Source organism: Corvus moneduloides, chromosome 4 (assembly GCF_009650955.1).
Source record: "Corvus moneduloides isolate bCorMon1 chromosome 4, bCorMon1.pri, whole genome shotgun sequence".
Lineage (NCBI taxonomy): Eukaryota > Metazoa > Chordata > Aves > Passeriformes > Corvidae > Corvus > Corvus moneduloides.
The window spans coordinates 20,849,244-20,874,027 of NC_045479.1; the positions used below are offsets into that span (position 1 = coordinate 20,849,244).

Genomic DNA, 24,784 nt, shown 5'->3' on the forward strand with positions numbered 1-24,784 from the left:
TGGGGAAGGAATTGTGATGTTCCTTGATGAAGTGGAAGGGTTGCTTGTCCAAATTTTCTTGCTTATTTGGAAATGTAAATGTGTAGACAGCTTCTACGAGATAAATGAAAATATTCAGACTACTTTTTGTACTTCAAAAGTGGTGTTCAAAATCCATGTTCATACTGGCTGTAATGGACTTATCCAGCAGCTTCTTTTTTTGTTTGAACTAAACCTCTAATTCTTCCATTTAAAAAAAGTTTTTAAAAGAGCTACTTGTTTTCATTGAAATTTTCCTTGGAGAAAATTCTTTCTTTTTCAGTCATACCTACTCAGTGAGAACTATGCTCCCATGGTTCTCAGAGGGTTTTAAAAGATCCCACTGTTCTAAAAGCACGGAATACATGCTAATGAGCCTGAATCTCATTTATGGCTACATGTAAGAGACAAGGTAGCTTCATGTTATAATCTAATTTTAGCTAAGGCCAAATCACTTTTGAGAACAGTCAAAATCTGGCCTGCAGGGGCTACAGAGGAAGAGTCAATTCCTCTGAAAAATGTGGAGCTACCTGAACTAAGGGAAGGATTTTATCCATATAAAGATACTAACAGCATGTTAGCTCCTTAGTGGTTTTGAGACACATGCAGGCAGCACAGGAAAGTACAGGGCTCTCCAATTACCTCCACAGTGGAAAGAAGAACTTAGCTCCATTTTAGTTATGACAGACTAACATCAACACTTTAGAAAAAGGTGTGTCTTCGCTTTGGGTTGCTCCACACACTGTGTTTAAGACAGCAGGCTCAAAGCTGCTGAGCACAGCTCCTGTTGTCTTCATGTCTTGCAGCAAGAAGCAAGAAATCCCTTGAGCTGTACCTAGAATCAGAGAGCAAAAGTTAGAGGATACCATTGAGAGCTGTGGGAAAGCCACAAGGATACAAATATGCACAAGATACAAACAGGGCTCTACCTGAGAGGCTTTGAAATAGAATTTTGAAAGTAAGATGGAGCTGTTACCAGAGAAACTTCCATGGAGTTTGGGAAGAGGAAGATTCTCTGATGTATCTGGGAACCAACAAATACTGTTTTTCTAGAACATCAATGTTCCCTGGTTTTATTATGTTTGAAGGTCCCTTCTATGCTGAGAGTTTTACTTGCAATTGTCTAAGCTATTACCTGCATTCAGTTTGGGATGAGTACCAGGTTTTCCACTTAATCAGGTACCTTGAAGACACCTTTCCTTGGGAAGCTGGTAGTCCTCCTACTGGCAGAGCACACTAGATGGGTTTCTCCCTGAGGTGCTGTGTGTGAACGCCTGCATCTGTGAATTAGGAACAAGATTTTTCCTTGTGACTTCAAGCCCTTTTGGATTTGTCAGAGAAGAATTGTCATGTCTCTTCTTTGACAGTGCCTCAAAGCAAGACTTCTTTTCAGTGACTTTACTTCCTTTTCCTACAAAATAGATTTGATTTAAAAAGTACTGAATTTTTAAAGATATGAGTTCATTTTAATCTACAGTGTTGTTTTAATGTGAATTGATAAAATGACAGGCCAAAAAGTAAGAAATGCAGTTTTCTCTTGCCTCTTTCATGCTAGATGAAGTGATCTAGGATCAGACCTGAGTCAAGAGTTAAATATTCTCTGCTCGATATGGATGCCTTTAGGTGCCCTGCTGCCAGCTAAAATATAAAGAATAGGGATATTTATTATATTCTGCTAGTCAGTTATCTGATGAGATTGTATTGTTAAACTATACTAGGTAGAATCAAGTGCTTGTATATGTAATACTGAAAGCTTGTATTTCTAGGTCCCATCGATTCCTGTACTATGTGCAGTTCTTTCCATCTTCTTAATAGAAAAGTGAAAGTTTGGCTGACAGCTGGTCCACTGGCAGAAAACAAAGTTGCGCTGTTTTCTTGTACAGAGATTTTGGGGAGACAAGCAGTAACTGTGAAAAATTTAGCTTTGTTGAAAATCCAGTCGTTCGATGGGTAATATTCTCTGGGAAATAATGCTTAAAGAAATTTTTGGAGTTATGGTTGAAGTCCATCCTTCTCCTTCTTGGAGAAGGGGCAGTTAGTGGAGGATCCTGAAGAGTCTTCAAGAAGGATCCACAGGAAGCAAACCTAGTTGAGGAGGGAGACATAAATTGCAGTTTATGACCTAATTGTTAGTTTGTGTTGTTAAAACAAATCCTTACGTGGGAGGAGCTGAGTACAGCTGGTGTGAAGTGTGTCTGAGGGCAGGTTAGGTAAAGCAGGTGCTCCTTCTTAGTGCAAGTGAAAAACAGCTGGGGGAGGAATGGAAGGGGTGCAGAGACTCTAATACTGTGTAACTTGGATATTGACTTGATGTCTGATGCCTGCCACGTATCCAGAGGGAAATTGAGTCACGTTAGCACAGGTGGAAGCCATCCCATGCCAGATCCTTGCTCGTGCGGGGCGGCAGCCACGGCCGCTCGGCATTCAGGCCCCGTGTGCCCGGGTTTGCTGCACGCCGACCGCCTGTTTAGGAAAAAACAAATGAAACCCACAATTTAAAAGTGATTTGAGATGTGTATGTTGGTCCTGTGCGCTGAATAAAGGCGGGCCCTGAAAGGCAGGGAGGGAGTGCGCGGCCCAATAATTAGGGGCCCATTGTCATGCAGATGCAGAAGGGGGGCTGCGCTGGGGGTCCGTGGGGAGCTGCGGAATGGATTTGCCGACGCTCAGGGCAGCGGCCGCAGGATGGAGGATGCTCGGTTAGCACAGCTTCCCGTGAGGGGTGCAGGAGATCCTGGGCGACGAGGGCTGCAGACTGAGCCTTGCTAGGTGGGGTGTTGTTCATGTGCGTGGGTTCCCGGGACAGCACAAAAAGGCCTCCCAAGAGGGTCTGATGTTCAGAGGAGATAGCCCGGCTCCCGTAAGATCCAGCATCCTAAAGCCTCGCTTAAATAACTCCTAAAAGTTAATGACATGAAAACTTGCAGCGTGGTGTACAGGTTTACCTCACTGTTTAGGTATCAAAGCCATCTATGCCGAATGGCTTCATCGAGGAAAAAGTTGTTAAAATCTCAAAATGTGTTTGATACAGCAGTGTTTGCCAAAGAATACCCTTTTGGAGCTGCTGATTGTGCTCCACTCAGCTTTCACCAAGGAATGTTTCATACATTTAACAAAACACAATTTAATCGGAATTATTCTATGCATATTCCTAAATTGTTTCAAAAGAACAAATGCAAAGTAGGAAGAATCCAATATCTGAAGTTTAATTTTAATTATCTTTTTCTTTATTCATCTTTTATCCAAGTTTTTGGAAAGTCAGCAAATCAGAGTTGCCTCGGAAGCAGTTAATGGGGAATATTATCAGAGAAATCACACAGAAAGAAATAAAGTGTATTACAGAATATACACTTCTCATTCAGAATTAATCTCTGTAAATTTATAAACATCTAGTATATACCTTATGTTAGGATCAAACAATGGGTGTACCCCATTATTTTAAATGCCTTATCTAATATAAAACTTGGGTAATGCAACAGTTCTCTTGGAATGATTGAAACTGTTTGCATGTTCTGACATGCTGCTAGAGATCTAAGAGTTACTTTTTTTTCATATAAATTTTATCTTTTTCAATGTCACTATTACTAGGCATCACTCTGCTCCTGCTATGAGTGATACTTGCATGGTTTATTGCCTTAAGCAGTATCTACAGATGGTAGTTTAGGAAACATCATTATTTACATTTCCAAAATTCAGCCAATATCTTGAGAAAGTTTTGGCACTTGAGAACATTTTAGATTTTTAAAAATTATTTGAGTTATTTTTTTAAAAAATTCTTACCATTCAAAACTTCTTTTTAAAAAAATGGTTCATGAATTCCTGAGAAATTCCTGATGAAATTACATAGCATTTTTTTGTTTGTTTCTTAACAGATGAGGAAAAAGAAAATAATAGAGCATCAAAACCGCATTCAACTCCAGCTACACTGCAATGGTAAGATGCCTTTTAAAAAAATCAAGAAAATCTATTAGTGTTTTTAATGATGCATTTTCCAGATGAAGAGAATAGAGCTCTTGGCCATCTTAGACAGTTCTAAAGATACTTTCACTGTAAGTGTTTAATGTGCCTGTTAGTAACCTGTACAGCATTTCTCAACAAATGTCTTACAGGATTTCTTTGAACAGAGGAAACCTCTGATAAAGTTTAGATTATCTACTTGGCATAGATATTTGCCACCTTGCCAGCTGATTATTTGTGGTTTGTCATCATTGTCACATTCATTACAAAAAGAAAACTAGTACTGAGAATCTTTTTCGAGACTCACATTTGTTTCAGTGTCGGATGAAGCCCACCCTTACTGACTGTTTTACTGACATGAGATCTCTGTAATTTAATGTAGAAGACAACAAAAGGAAAGAGTTTGAGGTTTGATTAATTTGTCAAAATCCCCTTGCAAAGTCAGTGAGGAGAAAAAAAGGAAGGGTAATTAGGAAGAGAGAGAGGATAATTTGTGAGTTAGTCTACAGTGCTATAAAAAATAAACAAGTGCTGTTCCCAGTGATTTGCAGATGTATTTTAGTCTGCATGTTCTGTAATGTGTACCTGTAATTCTGACATCCCTTGCTAGAGGTCATCTCTTAGATCTTTTTTGACTTTTGCCTTAATTTAGGTTTTCAACTCTTGTTTAAGTTTCTTAATGTTGTAAGTGATCAAGTATCTTTTGGGAGGTTCCATGTATCTGGAGAACAGAGCTCTGTTACAGAGAAGCCTCTGAGCATGCTTATCTGAAATCCCACAGTCCTCAGCTTGTTTTAAGCCTTTTTAAAGAAAGGCCTTTACCTAAAAGTACCTGAAGTACTTCTCGTAGTTTTCTGAATGAAAAGATAAGATTATTGGTAAAAAATGTGGGGTTTTTAAAGCAAAATGTTAGCAAAGTTCTTTCTCTGCTTCTGTCAGTCTCTTGGGAGATTTCACTGAAAAAGCCAGCAAAGAATAATTCATTCAGTGTATTTTACTCTGTTTTCCTTCCTGTTAAATTACATGATTCTGTGAATCACGTAATGATTATGAATGCATAAAGATGATTTGGATTATTTATTCTATATTTTCTTTTTAAAGTTGATTGGTGAGGTTTTTAGACCAAAAAACCTCGAGACCTGTGGGTTGATTTTGAATAGGTTGCTGCCAGTATTCAGAAACTTACAGACACTTTCCATGTAAACAATGAGATGGACAAATATAAATAAAGCCATGTAGTTTGGAGCTATTGTTTCTTTGTACCTGTTTGTATCACAGAAGTCCTGTTTTTCAGAAGTTCCAGAAAAGTGAATGACTTTTCTTTAACAGACTCTCAGGAAAGGAAGTGGCTACAGACAGAAAATTCATAATAATGAAATGTCATACTGGTATTTTTTTTCGTTATTCACTCCCACAACTTCAACACAGTTCAAAAAGGATACTAAAGAACTATCTAGCTAAAATAAAGCAGCAAGCAGGTCTTACCAGTCTCAGATTCAGAGCAGTGTTTATTTTGCAGTGAAGTCAGTTAAGAGTCTTTTCCACAGGAGCAAATAATGTGGTAGCCAAGAAGCCAGCATTAACTAGAACATCCAGTGATACTGTTCCCAACAGAAAACAGGCAAATATTGTCAACAGTCTTTTGCCAAATACTCTCAAGCTTTGTCAGTCAAAAAGGTTACTAAATCCTTAAACTCCTGGGATATTGAGCCCCGCTGGAATGTACTGTGCACACTAATGCTTATTCAGCAGTGTTTGCAGTAGAATCATAGAATTTTGGTTCTGAAAAGGCTGCTTACAGCTTCTTCCTTTCTGTCTTGGTAGTGTACTGGCTTTACTACCTGTCTGTGGTATTATGTTTCTTACATGTTGAGGTAGGTCAAATATTCTCCCCTTTGAGTCTTCTGGAGCATCTGCAATTTCCTCCGTTCATTTTCCACCCAAAATTCCATGAGGTAACAGAAAGCAAGTAAGTTTCCATGTTTAAAATCTTTAGCTGCTGTCAAACTGAATTATACAATTGGCTGATTTATTAACAGGCATGTAGGTAAAAAGTTTCCCAGCTTACTAGCCATACCCACAGAACAGTTTTCTGGTAGTTTCCATATGCTTTTCAACATATGTACTGCAGCTTTAAATTGGTATTTCCTGGAGAAATTGATATACTAAGTAAAATGAGAAGCTCAAAAGTTATGGTCAAACTGCTAAAGTAGCAAGCTCATTTTGTGTGAAGATGAGCAGTTTCCACTGTTTGGGAAGTCAGACACATTAGCATCAGGTTATTTGTACTGCAGTAGCACCCAGCAACCCGTGGGCTGGTAAACTGCTGTGATCAGCACTGTAGAAGTGCTGCACAGAGTACTTCCTGAAGGGTTAGCTTTCCATGTTGGACAGTTTTGCCTGCTCAGGTGTGGTGGTCAAACCTCAGCCAACAAGTAAATACCACACCAGCTGCTCACTCACTTCTTCTCCTTCCCTGCTCCCAGTGGGATGGGGAGGAGAGTTGGAAAAAGGTAAAACCCGTGGGCTAAGGACAGATGAATAATTAAAGTAAAATAAGATGATGATAATAATAATAATAATAGTGTTAATTAAAAGGAAAAAGAGTAATAAACCCCAAGAAAAAACAAGTGATGCACAGTGCAGTTGCACACCACCTGCTGACCAAGGCCCAGCCCATCCCTGAGCAGTGATCAGCACCTCACAGCCAACTCCCCCCAGATTATGTGTTGAGTATGATGTTCCATGGTATGGAGTATTCCTTTGGCCTGTTCAGGGCAGCTGTCCTGGTTGTGGGCACCCCCAGCTTCTTGTGCTCCTCTCTGGCACAGCGTGGGAGACTGGAGAGTCCTTGACTTGGGGTAAGCACAACTTAGCAACAGCTAAAACATCAGTGTGTTATCAACATTACTCTCATACTAAACCCAAAACACAGCGCAGTGCCAGCCAATAGGAAAAAAAATAACCTTTCTCAGCCAAAAGCAGAACATCAGGCATCACAACAAGTATTTGCACACACAGGGAAGACTAAAAAATGTATCTGAATATTCCTTGGGCAAGCATGTGTCCTGTCTTCTAACAACAATCTCTGGGCTGGATTCTAGAGGTGGAAGTGATGGGGTAAATTATTGAGCGGTTTTCAGGATACAGTACCAAACTGCCCTTGTTCTGGCAAATGGACACTTCACAATTGTCTGCAGCATCTGGTGTCTGCCAAATTAAAACTGGTCATGTTTGTACTGGTAGATGCTACTACCATTTAGAGCTAGTGAAGGCAATGGAGTGTTGGAAAACAGAAACTGAGGAAATGTCAGTTGCAATGAAAAAGGAGAGGAAGGAAGCATAGCAAAGACATAAGGGAAATATGTACTTTTTTTTGCATGGTTCATATTGCCATCAACTTTATTAGTTATTCCTTTTCTGGCATCTTGCTGAAAAGGGCAAATTATATCAATCCCATGGGGAGCTATCCTTAATGTTTGTGCCTCTTCAAAGGTGAAATATGTTGAACATTTTAAATGTGGAAGATGAAGAACAGCTGAAGAAGCCAAGAATCGTGTCTGGATGACTGTCAGCCTGGCTAAATAGCCTTTTCCTGGAAACAGGAATGATGCTTTTGTTTTGTTTCATTGATGACACAAAATGAAGTGAAAGGCCTGGTAAATGTAGCATTACTGCCAAATACATCATAATTGAGGAAACTGCCAAATACATCATAATTTGGGAAGCTACATGAGCTTGAATTTAACTGTTAAGGCATGAATATAGCAATACCTAGTATTCTGTGCTTATCCCATGAGCCTGTGCTCGTTATCATCATAAAGCTATAGCTTGGCTCTGAAATGCACGTGTTTATTTCAGGGGTGAACTGGTTGACCAAGGTGTAAGTGTGAAACTTTATTTCACTTCATTTTGGTGTGTGTGTTTACTTCCCCAAACACAGAATTATTCAAAGTACAGATAACCTAATCCCACGCAGTTTGGTGGCTTCCAGTGTAGGTACTCTGAATAATAACAGTACTGTGAAGCAAAAGTCAACAAAACTATTCTATTTTCTGCAACATTTATAAAAAGAATTTAAAAAGAGGAAGGTAAAGCATAGCTAGGGAATGGATTCTCCCCAGATTCGTGCTTTCTTATACAATGTTCAATCAAAATTAACGTGTTCCAGAATCTTCTGTGTGATTAACAGTGGTTAACATCATGGTTGTTCTGTAGTGTTGATATAAAAAAAAAATCTTTAACAACACTACAGACATGACTCTGATATAGAATAATCTCATTTAATCTAGAGCTATGTAAGTGTATATGGAGGGAAGCAGTAACAGGGACAGATAAACTCTCATTCCTGTGGAAGGATTAGGGACTTTATTCCTACACTGTAGTGGTACAAAAGGTCTCATTGTGAACTACTGGATTTCACAGGGCTTTACTATAACATTTAAAATGTTTATATATATATTTATATATACTTATATTTTGTAACTGGTAATGAATTGTTAGGTTGAATATTGCATTCATTATTTTTCTACAATACTCTAGAATGCAGCTGGATTCAAAATATGATAAAGTTGTTAAATAAAAGACAGGAAAATAAAAGAAGTGGAGCAAGATGGGATTTTGATCATTAAAAAAAAGTTCAGGTATAATGGGGCATTGTTCAGTGTCAGACTAATGACTCTCTGTGAAAGAGAGGAGAAAAAGAGAAAAATTCATCAGATATGAAGAGAAATAATTAACTGCTTTTCTTTCTGTCCTGTCTTGGTCACGGAAGCTGACATTCCAATTAGCAGCTATAGTATACAAACGAACTCTCCAGGTTTTGAAAGGAGGTTTTGTTAGAGCACTATGAAATTGAGGAAAGATGCCATGATGATATTTCTGTAGAAACCAGGGAAGAATAGATGTTGCCCATACAAACTGATTCCATTCATCTAGCCGGATATCTTATTAAAATAGTTTGCAGTCACAAATGATCACGATAACTGAAATGGAAGGTAGGTAGGGCCTGAAAAAGGCAATGAGGGAGAGAAACTAGATATTTGGAAGGTGTTCTACAGTCATCAAATGGCAGGGGATTATTTGCTGTAAAACTGCAAGCTTTTTGATTATTATTTTGATAATAATTATTTTGGTTATTATTATTTGCTGTAAAACTGCAAGTATTTATTTTTTAATACAATTAAGAGGAAGTTGCACCTAACTTCTTCCCTTACCCAGCAAGGCAGACAAGCACACATGTAACTGTAGTTGACTATGACTGACACCATCAACGACAAGATTAATTATGGTTTAATGTCAAGTGTGTATGTAAATATCTCCTGAACATTTTTGGGTCAGCAATCATAAAAATGGCATTTCAAAGGAACGTTTCTTCTAATCTTTAGATTTATCATTAGACCAGCTTAAAGCTTTAAAGATAAAGCATATGCCTACTCATACATTTGACATATAATTTAAAATTTTATAGTTGTATATTTGCATGTATAAACAAATGATGATTGTTTCTAAAAGGTAGAAGAGGATGTTATTTCACTGGGTTTTTTTCAGCATTGTATTCAGATTGTGGTTTCTTTTTGTTTTTTCACTTTGCCCATGAACAATAGCAAGAAAATATTACACAATAAGATTTTGTGGACACTCCTGTGTATTTGCAAATTACTTGCTTTAGCCACACCTGCTTCCTCAAGGTAAGCAATTTTGCAGCAGGACAGGAGTGAAAAGAGTGTGATGAACCAAAGGTGATGTGTTCTATAAAGAAGGAGAGCATGCTTCCCCTTAGTGAATATTTACTGTTTCATAGTTGGACATATATTTGTTTACTGCAGGATGCTTTCAGGGTATAACAGATTGCTGAGAACTCAGAGCCTATGGTTTTTGATAGCAAGTATGAACCAAGCGAAGCAAGCAAGTATTATGGGAGTGAATTGGAAGGAGCACTTAGGAACAGAGCAGAGAAAATTTAGTAGACAAGTGGAAGTCAGCATGTTTGGCCTTAAAACGTGAAGCTTTGTATACTGTTTACCATACAGGACATCCAACATACTTGCAGTTCTCTCTGTTTGATATTTGCTTTTTAAGGCTGGAGGAGAACTATGAGATTGCAGAAGGTGTTTGCATTCCTCGAAGTGCTCTCTACATGCATTACTTGGACTTCTGTGAGAAAAATGACACACAACCTGTTAATGCTGCCAGCTTTGGGAAGGTAAGTCTAAACTGCAGTATGACACCTTAAAATCTCACCTGGTTCAGGTGAATTTGTATTATTGAAAAGAATTAAATCTTCTTATACTGTTAGAGACAAAGGTATATGAATGAAATCTCTTGTGTATTCAAGTTATCGGACAAAGGCTAAGATTTTAAGTATTTTGATGGTTGGAATAATTTCTAACCATGGATAGGCTCCAGAGAATGTCAGTTTCCAGCCAAGCTGACAGTGACATGGTACACAGTATTGGCAGTTAAAGCTGGATTGGAAGTGGAATACAAGCCAGTGTAAACACATCTGCATTATGACCTGCACTGCTTAAACAAATGTGTAATTTTTAAAAACAGAAGGGTAAAATTGAATTCTAGAGCTAGTCTGTGCCATTCTTGCAAGCATGATATGGACATCTCTGAGTTAATGATATCAAATGATGTGGCAAATTCACATGGTGGAGTACAATGCCTCCAGATATGAAAGTCCAGAAAGCATCTAGCTGCTTTTGTGAGCACTGCAGGTACAGGGTGCCCAGTTATCCAAGTTATCTTTTCACTGATTCCTTGTGCTTCCCTTTCTAATCCTTCTGTAGTAGGAGCCACTGAGGTTAACTCCAGCTTCACAGTGGAGATGCACTCTTAGCACAGACACAGCTGTGCATCATCTGGTGTGAGCAGTAAAGCTCTTATGCTCCACACCAACAGCAGATGTTAATAGCTGGCTAGAAGGTTACATAAAGTTTGTATTTTGGATTTACTGGTCAGGTGATATTTTCTTCTCAGTGAAAAACAGGATGATATTTAAAACTGAAATTCTACTGTAAACTGTGTCACAAGCCTTTAAAACTTGTCAGTTGTGGAAAAAAACCCCAAAGTGTACAGTTTGTCACTGCTTTTGAAATGCTTGCAAGCATGAATCTGAAGCCAATTGTCCTGCAAGCTGTTCTCTTTTAGTGTTTGCAACATTTGTTCTATAGAAGTGCTGGGTATTCAAAGACGGAAAAATGCTTCTAGGGTAAGTGCCTGTGTAAAGAGTAGGTGAAGAATATATTTAATGAGGTGACATTTTCTATAGTGCATCTTTAGGCAGGCAGCTTGGCAAGGAAAGTAAAGTGTACCATGTTGTAACATTATTATGTTTGTTGTGTCTTGAAGACCTGCACGGCTCAGTAGATTCTGTGTCAGGTTTCTGTTTAAATACACTGCAAAAGTGTGAGTGAAGTTGTTCATTGTACATATTATTGCTACCAAGTGGTAAGTATAGTGGCAACATGTAATTTAGGAACAGTGAAAATAAGAAACAGATTTCATGCAGGCTCACGTATTTGGAACATGGCTCAAACTTACACAATGCTACTTCTGCTGCTGCTAAAAACTTCTGTATATTGTAGAGAGTAAATATTCCAGAATTATTCCATCAGAACATAAATTTACCAGGGATTCTACCATTTATCAGTATGTGGCAGTTTTGTTACACTGTTTAATACTTCATCCCCCTTCTCTCCTGCCTCTCGTACAAAGACCTGCTCATTGGTAGGACTCTCTTGACCTAGCAGGACAGGTACTCTGACTTCCACCCAAAAATCGTGTCATTCCAATATGATTTTCATGTGCTGTGATCCAAGTTTTTTCCTCTTGGTTGCAATAGAGTTCTGAAGCAGTGAGGCATGAAATTTTTACCTTTTTGTGGAGAGGAAGGAAGCCCTACATCACGGTACTGTTTCACACTAGTACTTTGGGTGGCCATTACTTTTGCCCCTGGGAACTGGCACTTCTGCACTGGTATGTCCAGGAACTTCTGACAACAGTGGGGCAAATATTGACATGAAATCAGCTTCTCCATCTGCACAACCTGAGCAGACCCCACTGATCCTTTCCAGCCTGTTACTGCTAACAAAATGTGCTGCACAGGCATGAAGATCTGCAAGGCACATCTCCATTCTCTCAACAGCTTGCAGCCAGCTTCTCCTTTGGAACAGGTACATGGGTGTAGTTTTAGCCAACGTTTGTTATTATGTGACTTACATACCATATTGGCAAGGTGAGCTGCATAAATGTCTTGGAGGCAGTTGAAGCAGTGCAGTGAAATAGGTGCTATTTAAGGAATTCTGAACTTAGCTTCTGAAACAGAAACCCTGGACATGTTTGTCTTCATTGGGAAACATCAGGAGCCTTGCAGCTGTCATCTCCTCCAGAGAAAGGAGGTAGTTGTTCTGTGAAATAGTAGACAGTTCACCTTTCAGTAGACCACACTGAATTTATAATTCATCTCTGAACTTTAGCTCTGTGGGCAATGTTAAATATTCAGGCTTTTTCTTTAACAGACTGGTAGTTTTTAGATCGATGTGGAGCTCAGCACATTAAAACAAACTGTAAGAAGTAACAGTGTTTCCTATTAAATTTCTAGGACAAGGACTGAACATCAGACAGTTGGTAATATTGCATTAATGAAACCAAAATTGGTCTGGGGAGTAGAGAGATTAACAGAGAGACAGTAATACAGACTGTTTTCATAGGAAGCCAAGCTAATAGCAATTAAAGGAACAAGAAGAGCAAAGAAGAGAAATACTGTATAAATAAACAGCTCTTAAAAAGCAGCCTGTACTCTTAAGCCACATAAAGTATACATAAAATTAGGAATACTCTAGCATGGCTATTAATTGATATATTCTCATATGACAAAGGGAGCTGTAACTTTGTTAGTCAAGATTTTCGTGTTTCACTCACTCATTTAGCATGCAAAAATGCCAGTTTTATCTATACCAGCATTTGCCAATGTGCTGTGCTACCTAGCCTGTCATTACAGTACTTTTTATTGTCTGCAAAAGACAGGACCCAGCATTCTTTTATATACCTTAACTAAATAGTAATTAGGGAGGGCCCTGTGAATTTGCTGGTTACAGCTCAGCATTAAGTGGAGAGTTCAGTGTTAAACTCCTCCTCTTACTGTAGACAGCCAAGCATTTTATATTTTGATTTCATGCAAAAGTGAGGCAGAATAAGTGAAAATATTCCATGGAAGCAGTGAGAAGACAGGGAGGTACAGTGGGGCAGGGCAGGTGTGTCACAGAGTTATTAACAATCAAATGTTGCATATGAGAACAAGCTCTCTCACAGTGGACGTGTTTAGACTGTGAATTAGCCTTCAGGCAGAAGGAGTGAAAGCCCTGTTGCTGAGGTCACTTAAAAAGGACGGCAGCCTTGTGCCCCTCAGCCCTGTGCTGCGAATGCCTTGGGCTCTGCTCCGGGACCTTGGGGATTTGGAGAGCAGTTTAAGGTGTTTCCAGCTGCAAGTTCTGCCACTGCCTGCTGCAGGGAAGGTTGTGCAGGTGTATCTTTGTTTTGGGTTTTACCTGAGCAACATGTTGACATAAAACGCTGGTGATAATTAACACACTGAGCAAAGAATTATGGTGGATGATGACTCTCACTTCTCATTCTTACGGGGTTTCATTGCAAAAACGAAATCATTCTGGATAAGGGCCTTCACCGAATCAAGTAAAAAGCAGGAGTGTTTTGAGCATTTCCAAAGCCCTCAGTAGCTATTGTGGGGGGTGGGAGGGTGCCATAAGGCTCTCCTGGCTCTACCATTCTGCCCAGCTGTTAGCTGGGTTGGCAGGTCTTTGAGCTTCTCTTTCACTTTTATTTCCAACACTGATTTTTGTTCTTGTTTCTTTTGTGACCCTGTATGTACACTGCTTTCTTAGTCAAGACCCTCGAAGATGTAATCTTCCTCAACGGCACCGATCTCTCCCATCCTCCGTGTCCTCAGTTCACTGCTTTAAATTTACTGTGCCCTGCTAATTCCCCTGCCGGGCCCTGCCATATCCCTCCCCCAGAACAGAAGGACTGACTCGTGGTGAAACCACTTTGCATCCTCACGAAGCTGAGCTCTTCCCAACTCCCATGTGCCCCCTGGAGGATAAATACTTTCCTCGTCTGGTTCGGTGTTGGGTCGGTTTTTTTTTTTTTTTTACCTTTGGGGCTTTCCTGCCATGTCTTTTGAGAAGCAATAATAAATTAATGTTTGAAAAGGAAAACGGAGGTTGCTGGCGCTTCTCAGGGCGGTTCTTCCCCAACCTGAGGTCCTTTTACATCATTTTGGCATCTTAAAGAGGCTTAACATGGATGCACGCTCACACAAATTTTGTTGCGTTGTGACTGGCTTTGCTGTAAGCGAAAATTACATTCCAATTAATGCATTTCATTAGATAAAAGGCAAAGTCCACAATAGACTTGTAATATTGCTTAGGAAAGAACCCTTTTCCCCCAATAGTTTACTTTGCTCCAGGGAGGTACAAGCTGTACCAGCCAGATTCCTTTTTCATCACAATATACTGTCTCTATGCCCAGAAGTTTTGCTGGCAGGACTGCCCCTCCAAGCATGACTAGGATAAATACGATTTACAGTTTCTTGCTGTCATACTGTATGATTTTAATGTTTGAAAAGGACAGACAAGACCTTTACTAAAACCTCATTGATAATGACATTGTGATGTGATTGCATTCTGGTTTGTCTTTGTATTGAAATGCACCTATCAGGAAATTGCCTGCTGTTGTTCATAAGGAGATACTTCTCCTGAAGATGTGTTTTTTTATTTCTTTACTCTCAATTTGCTCTTAAGTAGCCTCAATAGTAAGTGGTATAGCAAAGCCATATTTACTCTTAGTGCTCTCTTCTGATAGATTAAAACAGCATTTGCTTTATTATGAGCAATTTCTACAACACTGAATACAAAAATAGAACTGGGGGAAAAATCAATGTAAATCCGAGGATGTGGTTTCTCTTATTGCATTGAATCAGTCTGTCAGTGCTATCTGAGCAGTCCTCGCTTTTCCTTCATCCCTTTTTAACAGCTAGCGTTCCTGACTGAAGGACACTTAACACCAGTATGAGTTTTCTTCCCAATTCAGAACCTTCTAGGCCAAGCTCCCCTGATGAGACCATAATAACACAAGTACTGCAGAAGCAGTCATGCTGGTGCGGGGAATGGTGATCCTACAGTGTAGTCAGAAAGGTCATTGCTCCCTTGGCTCTACTTTACTCATCCCTTGTATTATTGCAGGTTGCTGACTACTGCCTTTTTCTCCTTGAGCCTGGGGAGTAAGAAAACCAGGGAGGACAGCTCAGTTTCTCTGGAGTGACTTTTCCTTTCTCAATCCCCTACAGCAATGGGATTTTTAGTGGCTTTGCCACTTCAAGCATCTGGCTTCCAGTTAGGCCTTAAGCATGGAGTAGCCCCTGGGCTGCTTTACCTCACGCCTTGTCAACACGTCCCAGAGGCTGTGCTTACAGCACAGGGTCTGCCAGAGTGCGGGGATCCTGGCGCTCAGCCTTTTCCCACAGATAGGCTGGGTCATGGCAGGCAGTGTGCTGGCACCAGTACAGAGCAGGGGGAGTTGTGCAGGGTTTTAGATCTGCTTGGCTTCAGCAAGTCAGCACCAAAAGTGGCCACAGCTCAGCTAAGGATCTGAGGCAGAACACTCAGTGTTTGCAGCTTTGTTGGGACGCAGTAATCTGTTTGATCGTGCCTTAGGCTGAATTCCATCTGGCCAGAGGAACTGCTGAAGGAGGATATTATTTTACATAGATGAATTTGAGGAGAGGTCTCACAAGCTTCACTAAAGAGTCCAGTTCAGTTGGCGCTCCTCACAGAATCTAATCTCCATAGCAGGCAGGGTTGGGCACAGGTTTTTCTGCCTTGCTTTGCAATATCAGTTGAGATGTATCAGTGCTAGAAACAAGTTTTTATCCTACAGCTAGACCATGCCCTATTCAAAAACTTGGGAAAGTAAGCAGAGAGAAATGGGAAAGTTATTGAATCTAAATAGGCAACAGATCTGCGGTCAAGAGTACCGAGCCTGTACATTGCAATCTTCCCTCCTGGCCATGCAAGTAAGCAACCAAGGGGTAGAGAAGGCACAGACACAGCCACACCTCTTCTGCTTTTGTTTGCACAGCTTAGTGGATTTCAGAGACAGAAATGGTATTTTGGACTACTTTGATTATGCTCTTTCCAATCAGTGGGTGCAAGTTTTCTTGATCATTTCCTCAAGACTATAGGTTGTTGAATCAGCCCCAAGCCATCTTTGAGCAAAAAGGACCCTCTTAACACAGGTGTTAATATAACAGGCTGCCTCAGAGCAGGATTTTGAAAAGCACTGAAGCTGATGGGGAAACCCTGAAATGATCCAGCTGGAAAAGTAATGGCTCAAAGATGAATGAGCCAAAAATCCTTACAAGACCGAGGACATCAGTATTGCTTGTGTTTCACAGCAATGAGAATAAGGAAAGCATCTCTCTGTGAGAATAAAGCTATGTTAGGTATCACTGATTTCTTTGCTGCTGCCATGGCAGAGAGTATTAAGACTGAAACACCACAATAGAAGTTAGTAAATAAACACACATCTTCTATACCTGACTTCATAAAAGAAAAGCATGCTGTCTAGATATGGGACCTGAAACCTGAATTAAGATTAACAGAACCAGGCCCTGTTATGAAGAATTGTTATGGGAGGAAAGAGAATGTATTCCATGGTATGCAGAATCTCTCTAGAACCTCATAGAACTAGCAAGTGCAGAACCTGGAATCCATTTCTCATTCTGGCAGTGTGCAATTGCTGGGTTGCAACTTAATTTGATCTTATTTCACTACTCTGTGAAATTCTAGAAACAAGACTAGAATTATGTCAAATAGAAAGGAACAAGACTAATGAAGAATAGCATCCCTTCTAGATCAGGAGCACTGACAAAATGTTCATGCCTTGTGAAAAGCAGAAATTTAAACTATTCAAGTGTAAAGACTTCTAAAAACCATCCTCTGCCTGTTGCCCCATAGTAAAATTTAATATTTGGACAAAGGAGGGAAGAAAAAAATTACTTTGAAAGTTCCAGACATCTCTGGCTTCTCTCATCCTTACTTGTTTGCATGAAGACAGACACATAAGGTGCTTTATAAGATTTCTTTTCCCTGTTTTGTTTTGACATATCATAGATGATTTTAGATGGAAAAATTGAGAAACACAGAGTTCAGAGTTGGATAGTGAATGCAATGAGGAGTGATGGGTCACAGCGTAGTGGTGAAAGCCGAATGTCCATGCCCATGGCAGAATGTTTGGAATAAGCTGATCTTTAAGGTCCCTGCCAACTCAAGCCATTCTGTGATTCTATAATTCTTCATTTTAAAGCTGAGCCTGGATCTGCTTGTGTTGTAATGTTGCAGTACTGGTGCTGTGGGGAGAGAGGCAGTGGCAGAAATGACAGCTGGCAATAATCAGGTTGAAGGAATGCAGCCTTGCAGCCGTTAGTGGGTAACAGAGCAGCTCCTGCAGTTACTAGTGCCTAAGGTTAATAGATTGTGCAGACTCTAATACGACCCTGACAGAGGAAGTGCATTTTTCTTGTTGTTGCTCCAAAAGCTTTCTATGTTTTACACAGATGCTCAAGTGACCCATTTTATTTTTATTGCCTTAAGAATGACCAAAAATACAAGTAACTAGGTATTTAATTCAAGTTTATTCAGACACCTCTGCTAGGTTTAAAAAGCTGAAGTGGGATAAAAATCCTGTATTCTCCCCATATGATCTACCTGCACAGACACTCCGAAAACCATTTGTCAGGACTATCTGCAGAAATGTTATACAAATGCTGACCTGGATATACTAGTCCCCTAAAAAAATGTAAACTAAATATATGTTGTTTTATAATGTAATGACTTCTGTCTTCATCTTAGGTATGCACTAGGCACTCACCAGGAGAACTGTGGAGTAGCAAAAAGATAAAGCAGTTCTTAATAATATTGGTTTTAATCAAGAAAGGCATAGAAGATCTTCTGTAGGCAGAAGGCAAGATCATGTCTTAAGAACAGTTCAGAGAAAAGAGAAGGAGAACAGATTGAAGTTCAGTAACTGAGAAAGAAATTGCAGAAACATTTTTTTTCTGAGGCTAACATAATAGGGACAGAAGCTATTTCTGTGTGAAATTCCTGGTCTACATCTGTCTCAAAACCAAAAAGCCAGTTAGCCTAAAATAATGCCTAACAGTCAAAACTGCCATGTAACTTAGGTGAAATTTTACTTGGAAAGCATAAAACCTGTACCTTTTTACTCAGCAGATCTTCCAGAGCAGCTGGAATTATGGTCACTTTGGATGAGTGTGAGATGAAATTTTAGCTCCACTGAAGGACAGTGGTAAAGATCCATTCACTCCAGAATTCCCTTGGATACCACCCTTGAGATCTTTTTGCCACTGTTTCTTTGAGAATCCAGAACTGCTGTGAGAACAGGGCCTGGGCCCCATTCAGAAAGCAGCTCAGAGTGCATGGTCTGGTCTTGATTCATCTGCTTGTGCAACTTCACTGCAATGATGAGAGGAAAATGATCCAACTTGGTTTTCAGATCCAAACCTGGATTTTCATGTCTGACAATTAGAACCACTTCCTTCCCCACACAATTGTAAAATTAACACATTTTGTCTATAGGTCTTTAAAAGTTAATAAACCAACAATGATATATTTGTGCAGTAATTTTTCAGGCTGACAATGAGATAAATTTAAAAGAAAAACAAACATATTAGGGTCTCTGCCTTTTCTCTCTCCACTGATTTCAGCACACAGTGAACTCCACTTTATCCTGCCTGATCTGACTTCCTTTCCCCTTTCAGGGAAATCTTCCTGCCTTTACCAGTATCATTGCACAGAGATTTGCATAAACATAGCTGAATATAAACATTTATATGAACAGAGACTTCTTTCAGTACATGATTTGTTTTGTTTCAAACACAGACATTAATAACCACGCATATGTGTACAAGCACCTAGGTGTAAGTATACCATGTTATATTTTACATATACAGCATTAGATAAAAATGTCCTGACTTCTTTTTCAAAGGTTTGCTTGATTGTTCTCTTTTTTTTTGTTTTGTAAATTACTGGGAAATAGTGTTTTAAGTGATGCATAATTTTAAGATGTATTCTGAAAGGTGTATCTTGTTTAAAATGTGCTGGATTTGAAAAAGAAACAAGGAAAAGAAAAAAGGATCATCTGATCAACTACTTCATTATTATTCTCTTTTCCTGATCACCTCTGCCCTGGTATGTAGAAATTGGCTGATTTATTTAAATCCCAGGAACTCCCACAGCATATGGTTCATAAAGTAGCATTTACAGTGTGCATTGTAACACTTCACTGCCACTGGAAAGACTTGAAAGTAATATGGTTTGATGCTGTTCCAAAAGGAAAAATAGAGTAAAACTATCACTAATATTAAGTCAATTGCTGTAAAAGCAGCTTTTGGAGAGGGATGATATTTTCTGAATGAAAACTGATGCAAGAAAACCCCCAAAAAACCAACCAAAAAAACCAACACAGCCAACCCTAAAAAAATCCCCTAGCCCAAAAACACCATCCTCAGAAAGTAGTTCTTCAACACTGCCTTTTTTCCCACAGCCCTGTGGAGCCCCCAACCCTGTCTGCAGAAAATGAAAGAGAGAGGGGTGGGATTAATGTGTAATTAAAGGGAATTTGGAAGGCTGAGATGTTGCGGAATGTTAGATCAGTAGCTGGAACAGCATGTGGTGTTCTTTAGGCAGGCTTCATTGAATCCATACAAAAAAAGAAAGAAGGGCTTCTTGCCTGTCTGCTCATTTATCAAACAGCTAGGCTGAACTTTCACAGCTCCACAAAAGTGTTTTACTGTTTGCTGAAGTTTTGCTCCAGAAATTAAAGCTGAACAACCTAGCGACTCTGAGTCTTTGCTGCATTTTTGACATCAGCCACCTTGTGCAAAGCTCTTGGAAACTAACACAGGTCAATTTTTATATGATACTAAGGGAAGATGGTTGTACCTTCGCTAAACTCCCCCCAAAAAGTACTGAAGAAATGGTCAAATATGTGACATTGTAATGTCTTTATTTACATAGCACCCTTTGATCTAAATACGTGTTCCAAAGCTTTCAGTCATCAATCAGGATTAAATATTTGTCATGGTGGCAAAATGGCTAATGGAGGAAAAAAAAAAAAAATCTATATTATTTAATCAATTTAAATTGACTTTTTTCCTAGTTGAACAGTTTTATTCCATCTTGAAGGCTTGTTTTCCTTTAATATTAGTTGCTGCTACCCCCCAAAGAGGAAGCATTTAGCAATTTATGTAACAAAACCACAATTAAAATGGATTACAAATTTTAAAAGGAAGAAACTCCTTCGCAAGTAAATCTTCAAGGCTTACTGCAGTTTTTGTTGCATGACTGTTCTCTCAGAAAAATTTTCCCCCTACTGCAGACCCCACTGAGAATCTGGTTCAATCCTGTGAGGTGCTGAGCATCTCCTTTCCAGCAACAACAGCAAATCTTTTTCATCAGGATTAGCCTGGTTGATAGAGGCTCTGACTACTGAAGGCACAATCTACATTCACTGATCCATTTCCTTAAATGCAACTGTCACTGAATAAGTTTTGGGTTACAGTAGCAATGTTCTTTCAATGTCTGCTGACACACTAGAGTTCGGATTCTTGATGATATCCTGCTGTTTCTGAGGTCCATTTGTTTTCCATAGAGGATAAATTGATTATGAGGTATCTTTACAAATGCCATGATGAGTTTTCCTTGGTAGAAATGATGCCCCTGTCAAATACCAAAATCTTTTCAGAGAATCATCTTTCAGAAAAAGAAGTGTTTAGTGGCAGGTTTGTGAAGGTCTGTAGAGAACTTTGTTGATCCTTCAAAGAGACATAAATAAATAGTACGCCAATTCTAATTACAGTCCTCAGTTTAGAGGCAGAACTGATCTTAGATTTTTAAGGAAGTATGTTCTACTCCAGTAACTTATGCAAGTATTTAAATTAATGGTAGTTAGTGGAATTATAGTGAAGTTTAAAGCCTCTTTCCCCTCTTTCAGTAATGGAAAAAATCAAGAGTTTATTTCTGATTTTTCCTACCACATATTTTATTGACTTCACAGTGCAGTTTTTCTGATTTTCTGTCTTGAAAGTTCATATTAAATTAAGTATTAGTAAATGTGCTTTTCCATCTATCTTAATAAAAGTTTTATTTATTTGCAGATAATAAGACAACAGTTTCCACAACTAACAACAAGAAGACTGGGAACCAGAGGCCAATCAAAGTAAGCAGTGTATGGTAATATTATCATCTCTCACAGGGCCCCATCTGGCTCTGGCTTTACTGAATGGAATCATATGAAAATAGGGAATAATTTGTCCAGTTGGGGCCTTAAAACCAACTTTGATGGAGATTCTATTGTAGTCTTTACATTATCTTATAGATTCAGCAGTGATCCTGCAAAGGGGGTCTAATGGAGGCCAACAGCATACTGATTTGATCAGCAATATTTTCTGTATTGTTTTTCATCTCAGCTCACTTTACACAACATAAAGGACATTTGCACTCAGGAGTAATGGAACTACTGTTGGAGGCTGTGAAATAACAACTGGTTAGCATCATGTTTCAGGCTAGAGAACAAGGGTCAGAATGCTCTTTGGAATTTAGGTAGGAACATACATTGGCCTAAACTGAAATTGTCCACAAACCTGTGTTTAACCACCATTTTTCCTGTGTAATGAAATCCAGCATATCTTTAGGGACTAAAATATTAGCTTATTGCCTTACCCAAAGCTGGTATTTTCTGAGAACAGTTCATCCTAATTCCAGAATGAGAAACTGATTCAGAATTAAGAATGCACTTCCGGGGGTATTTGACTTTTTCCAATTGTTGATAAGATGTGATTTTACCAATTTATGAAGAGGATACAGTGATGTTATTATACTTTTTTTCTGCTTGTGGACTCAAAGAAATTTTTCCAGTGTAGCTTTGAATCTTTTTCTGGCAAGCATTAGGCCCTTCACGTAATAAAATCTGCTTTTCTTGCTTAGCTTTCACAGAATCCTACAGAGTAGCAGAAGTGTAGTATCTATAGCTCACAAGTGAAAATACTGTGGAAAGGGAAATGAAAATGTGAGATGGTGTGTTTGCAAAATTTTGTTGGTAAAGCTTCTCTTTCAAAGTAAAGCCTGAAAAACACGATATTGCTAAATGCTAAGAATGAAATATGCTATTAGGATTGAGCTTACATACTAAAGCTAGAACGACCTGCTCTTTAAAGAAAAAAAGAAACTAAGACGCTAAAAGAAATGCAATTAAAGATAGATTTACTGTGCTCTTCTAATAAGTGGTCCATGCCAAGCAGTATTTCTTTGATGGGACAACATGTTCTTTCCCCAGCTTGATGTTTTCTTAGTTTTTGTAACTAAGCTTTCTTTTTCTAGAACAGACATATTTAAGCAGCTAACTGAAGATTTGAAATCCATTCCCAAATGCAAATTCAGAGTTGCCGTAACATCACTCAACAAGCCGCCAGACAAACTCTCAGGTGGAAATTCTGAGCTAGCCCAACAGCATACTAGGAAAGCATGACAGGTCTATAATCAGAGTGTCAGGATTTAGTACTGAATGTAAGTTTTGTGGAGGTTCATAAAGATTCCTCATAAAGAGTGAAAGTGTGCACAAGTTGCTTTGTGGACACATTCATATGAGTACCCCCTATCAGCAATCAAATCATCCTGACATCAGCTACAGTTTTGTTACTTGTCCTTCCATTTAATTAAAGCAGTGAGCACTGCTTTATTTCCAAACCAGAGCTCCTCCCACAGCACCAGGAGTCTCTCAGAGGGCAAGACGCTCTTGATCTGCTGATTAGAGGTGTCTTGCACCTCTAAAAGCTGTCTCTTTACTCTCACTGAGGCTACAAGTCAGTGAGGCTTAATATTTCTTCACAATTTCTCCCTAACTTGCCTGCCTGTCAGAGCAGCTTTCAGGTCACATACTCCTTTCATGCCACTTGTGCAATGGTTCTGCTCCCCATCTAGCAAATAAGGGGCTTCTGTCACATACACACAGAAGCTACATGCATGCTGTACTTTAGGATAAATGCTCTCCTTGGCAGACCCAGCACAGCTGTAACTGAGCTCTGGTTTTGTTTTCAGAAACATCTGACTGCATTCCAGTTAAGTGTTACGTAAAGAAATTACTTTAGGCATTAACACTTTGGTCCCTTTATCACCAACTGTGCTGACCGATTGCTGCCAGTATTATTCTCGTTCCACTTCCCTGCTACTGCCAAAGGAAATTCAGCCACAGAAGTGGTTAAGATTATCTGACTTCACACTGTTCTGCCTTCAGTCTTTTTATAGCACGGCTGCCTTGTAGCATTACAAAGTTCAGAGCTACAATGGTGCTATACTCTTGCTCATCAGTTGTGAGCTTTCTGGTTTGCAGCTGGTTTATTGATGTAAGCATGCAGCTGTTCTCTATGGCACTGAGCTTAAAAACAGTTCCACCACAGGTGAGCCGTGAGAAGGCAGCTGAACATAAAAAGCAATTTATTTCTGTACTGTAGTCTGAAACTCTTCAATTTGGTATACAAAGTGTGAGTTAAGCCAGTGGAAGCTACATGGTGTGAAGGGAATTTTGCTTCTTTCTTTCAAGGAGTGCTGTATATAACAGATCCATGAGGGTAAAAAGTATTCCACTTTAACACAAAAATGATTTTGTTGTCTGCATGTTGTTATTCTACATATCAAAATTTCAAACCCTGTTTATTGAATTAAGTTGATTTTTTTTTTCTGATAGAAATACAAAAAAGTAATTGGAAAAGAGTCTGTATAAACTACTCTAGTGAGTTTTTGCCCTTTGCGATGGTAAAACTACTGAAAGAAGAAGCTATCTAGAAAAACTTTGGAGTTAATTTGGCTACTGCTGCCTATATGATTCTGAAGCTACATGGAAAACTCTTATGCAGTTTACTACCAAGTGCAATATACCAGGAATTAAACATTGCACAGTGAAATTCTACTACATTTTCCAGGCTTGCGTTTTTTTTCCTTCACCGATTTAAGACAAAACTTGATATGAGACTGACCCCTGTTTATATTATAGAAGCCTTTCAGTCCTGCTTGCTCTGACTTTTTCTGTCTTCCTGTCCTTCCCTGAGCAATTAGTGTTGCTGGCTCCCCACAGCATTTCCTTTTGGGTTCCCCTGCCCCAGATGCAACACATAGGCCACGTGTGAGTTTTATGGCTCTTATGCGCAGCACTTGCCTGGCAGCTGTGAGGGACCAAACTGGGCACTTTAACTGAGAGCTGGAAGTGTTGCCATTCAAGCTAAAAAGCCAAAGTTCTACAGCTGGTGCTGTAACCCCAGCACAAACTTGCCATTAGTTACCTGTAACAAGTTAGTCTGAAGCCTGGTTTCTTTTATAGAATGCATGTTTTGACCTAAGCTCTGATGGGAAAATTTGGAACCAACACTGTTGCTTTCTCAGGTATTGAAGCTAGGAAATTCCATTAATCACTGACGTTACACCACGTCAGTGTAATGTTTTAAGATATTTCACTTGGATTATCCAATGTTGAGTTCAAGACAGCTTTTATTTTTAATGAAAACAGGGAATGTCCTCAGTGGGTATGGCCAGGGAACCATGTACTAGAAATTGGCTACAACACCCCAGACCTCCTCTCAGCCCATCTCTGCTGATAGAAAAGTTTGGGCTTCCAGCTCTTTGCCACCATTTTCTACTGGGAATTATGACATGCA

General features: G+C 39.3%; 1 protein-coding gene across 3 annotated transcripts in view; it reads left to right on the forward strand.

The window, feature by feature from the left end:
• RFX4 (regulatory factor X4) overlaps positions 1–24,784 on the forward strand; it is an 87,649-nt gene that overhangs the window by 22,543 nt on the left and 40,322 nt on the right. For 2 of the 3 annotated variants that reach the window (XM_032107450.1, XM_032107451.1), the window contains exons 3-5: positions 3,891–3,951; positions 10,057–10,180; positions 21,236–21,297. In XM_032107450.1, the coding sequence (XP_031963341.1) occupies positions 3,891–3,951; positions 10,057–10,180; positions 21,236–21,297 (247 nt within the window). Of the gene's footprint in view, positions 1–3,890; positions 3,952–10,027; positions 10,181–21,235; positions 21,298–24,784 lie in introns of those variants that run through there. The other variant, XM_032107452.1, reaches the window with a different exon arrangement.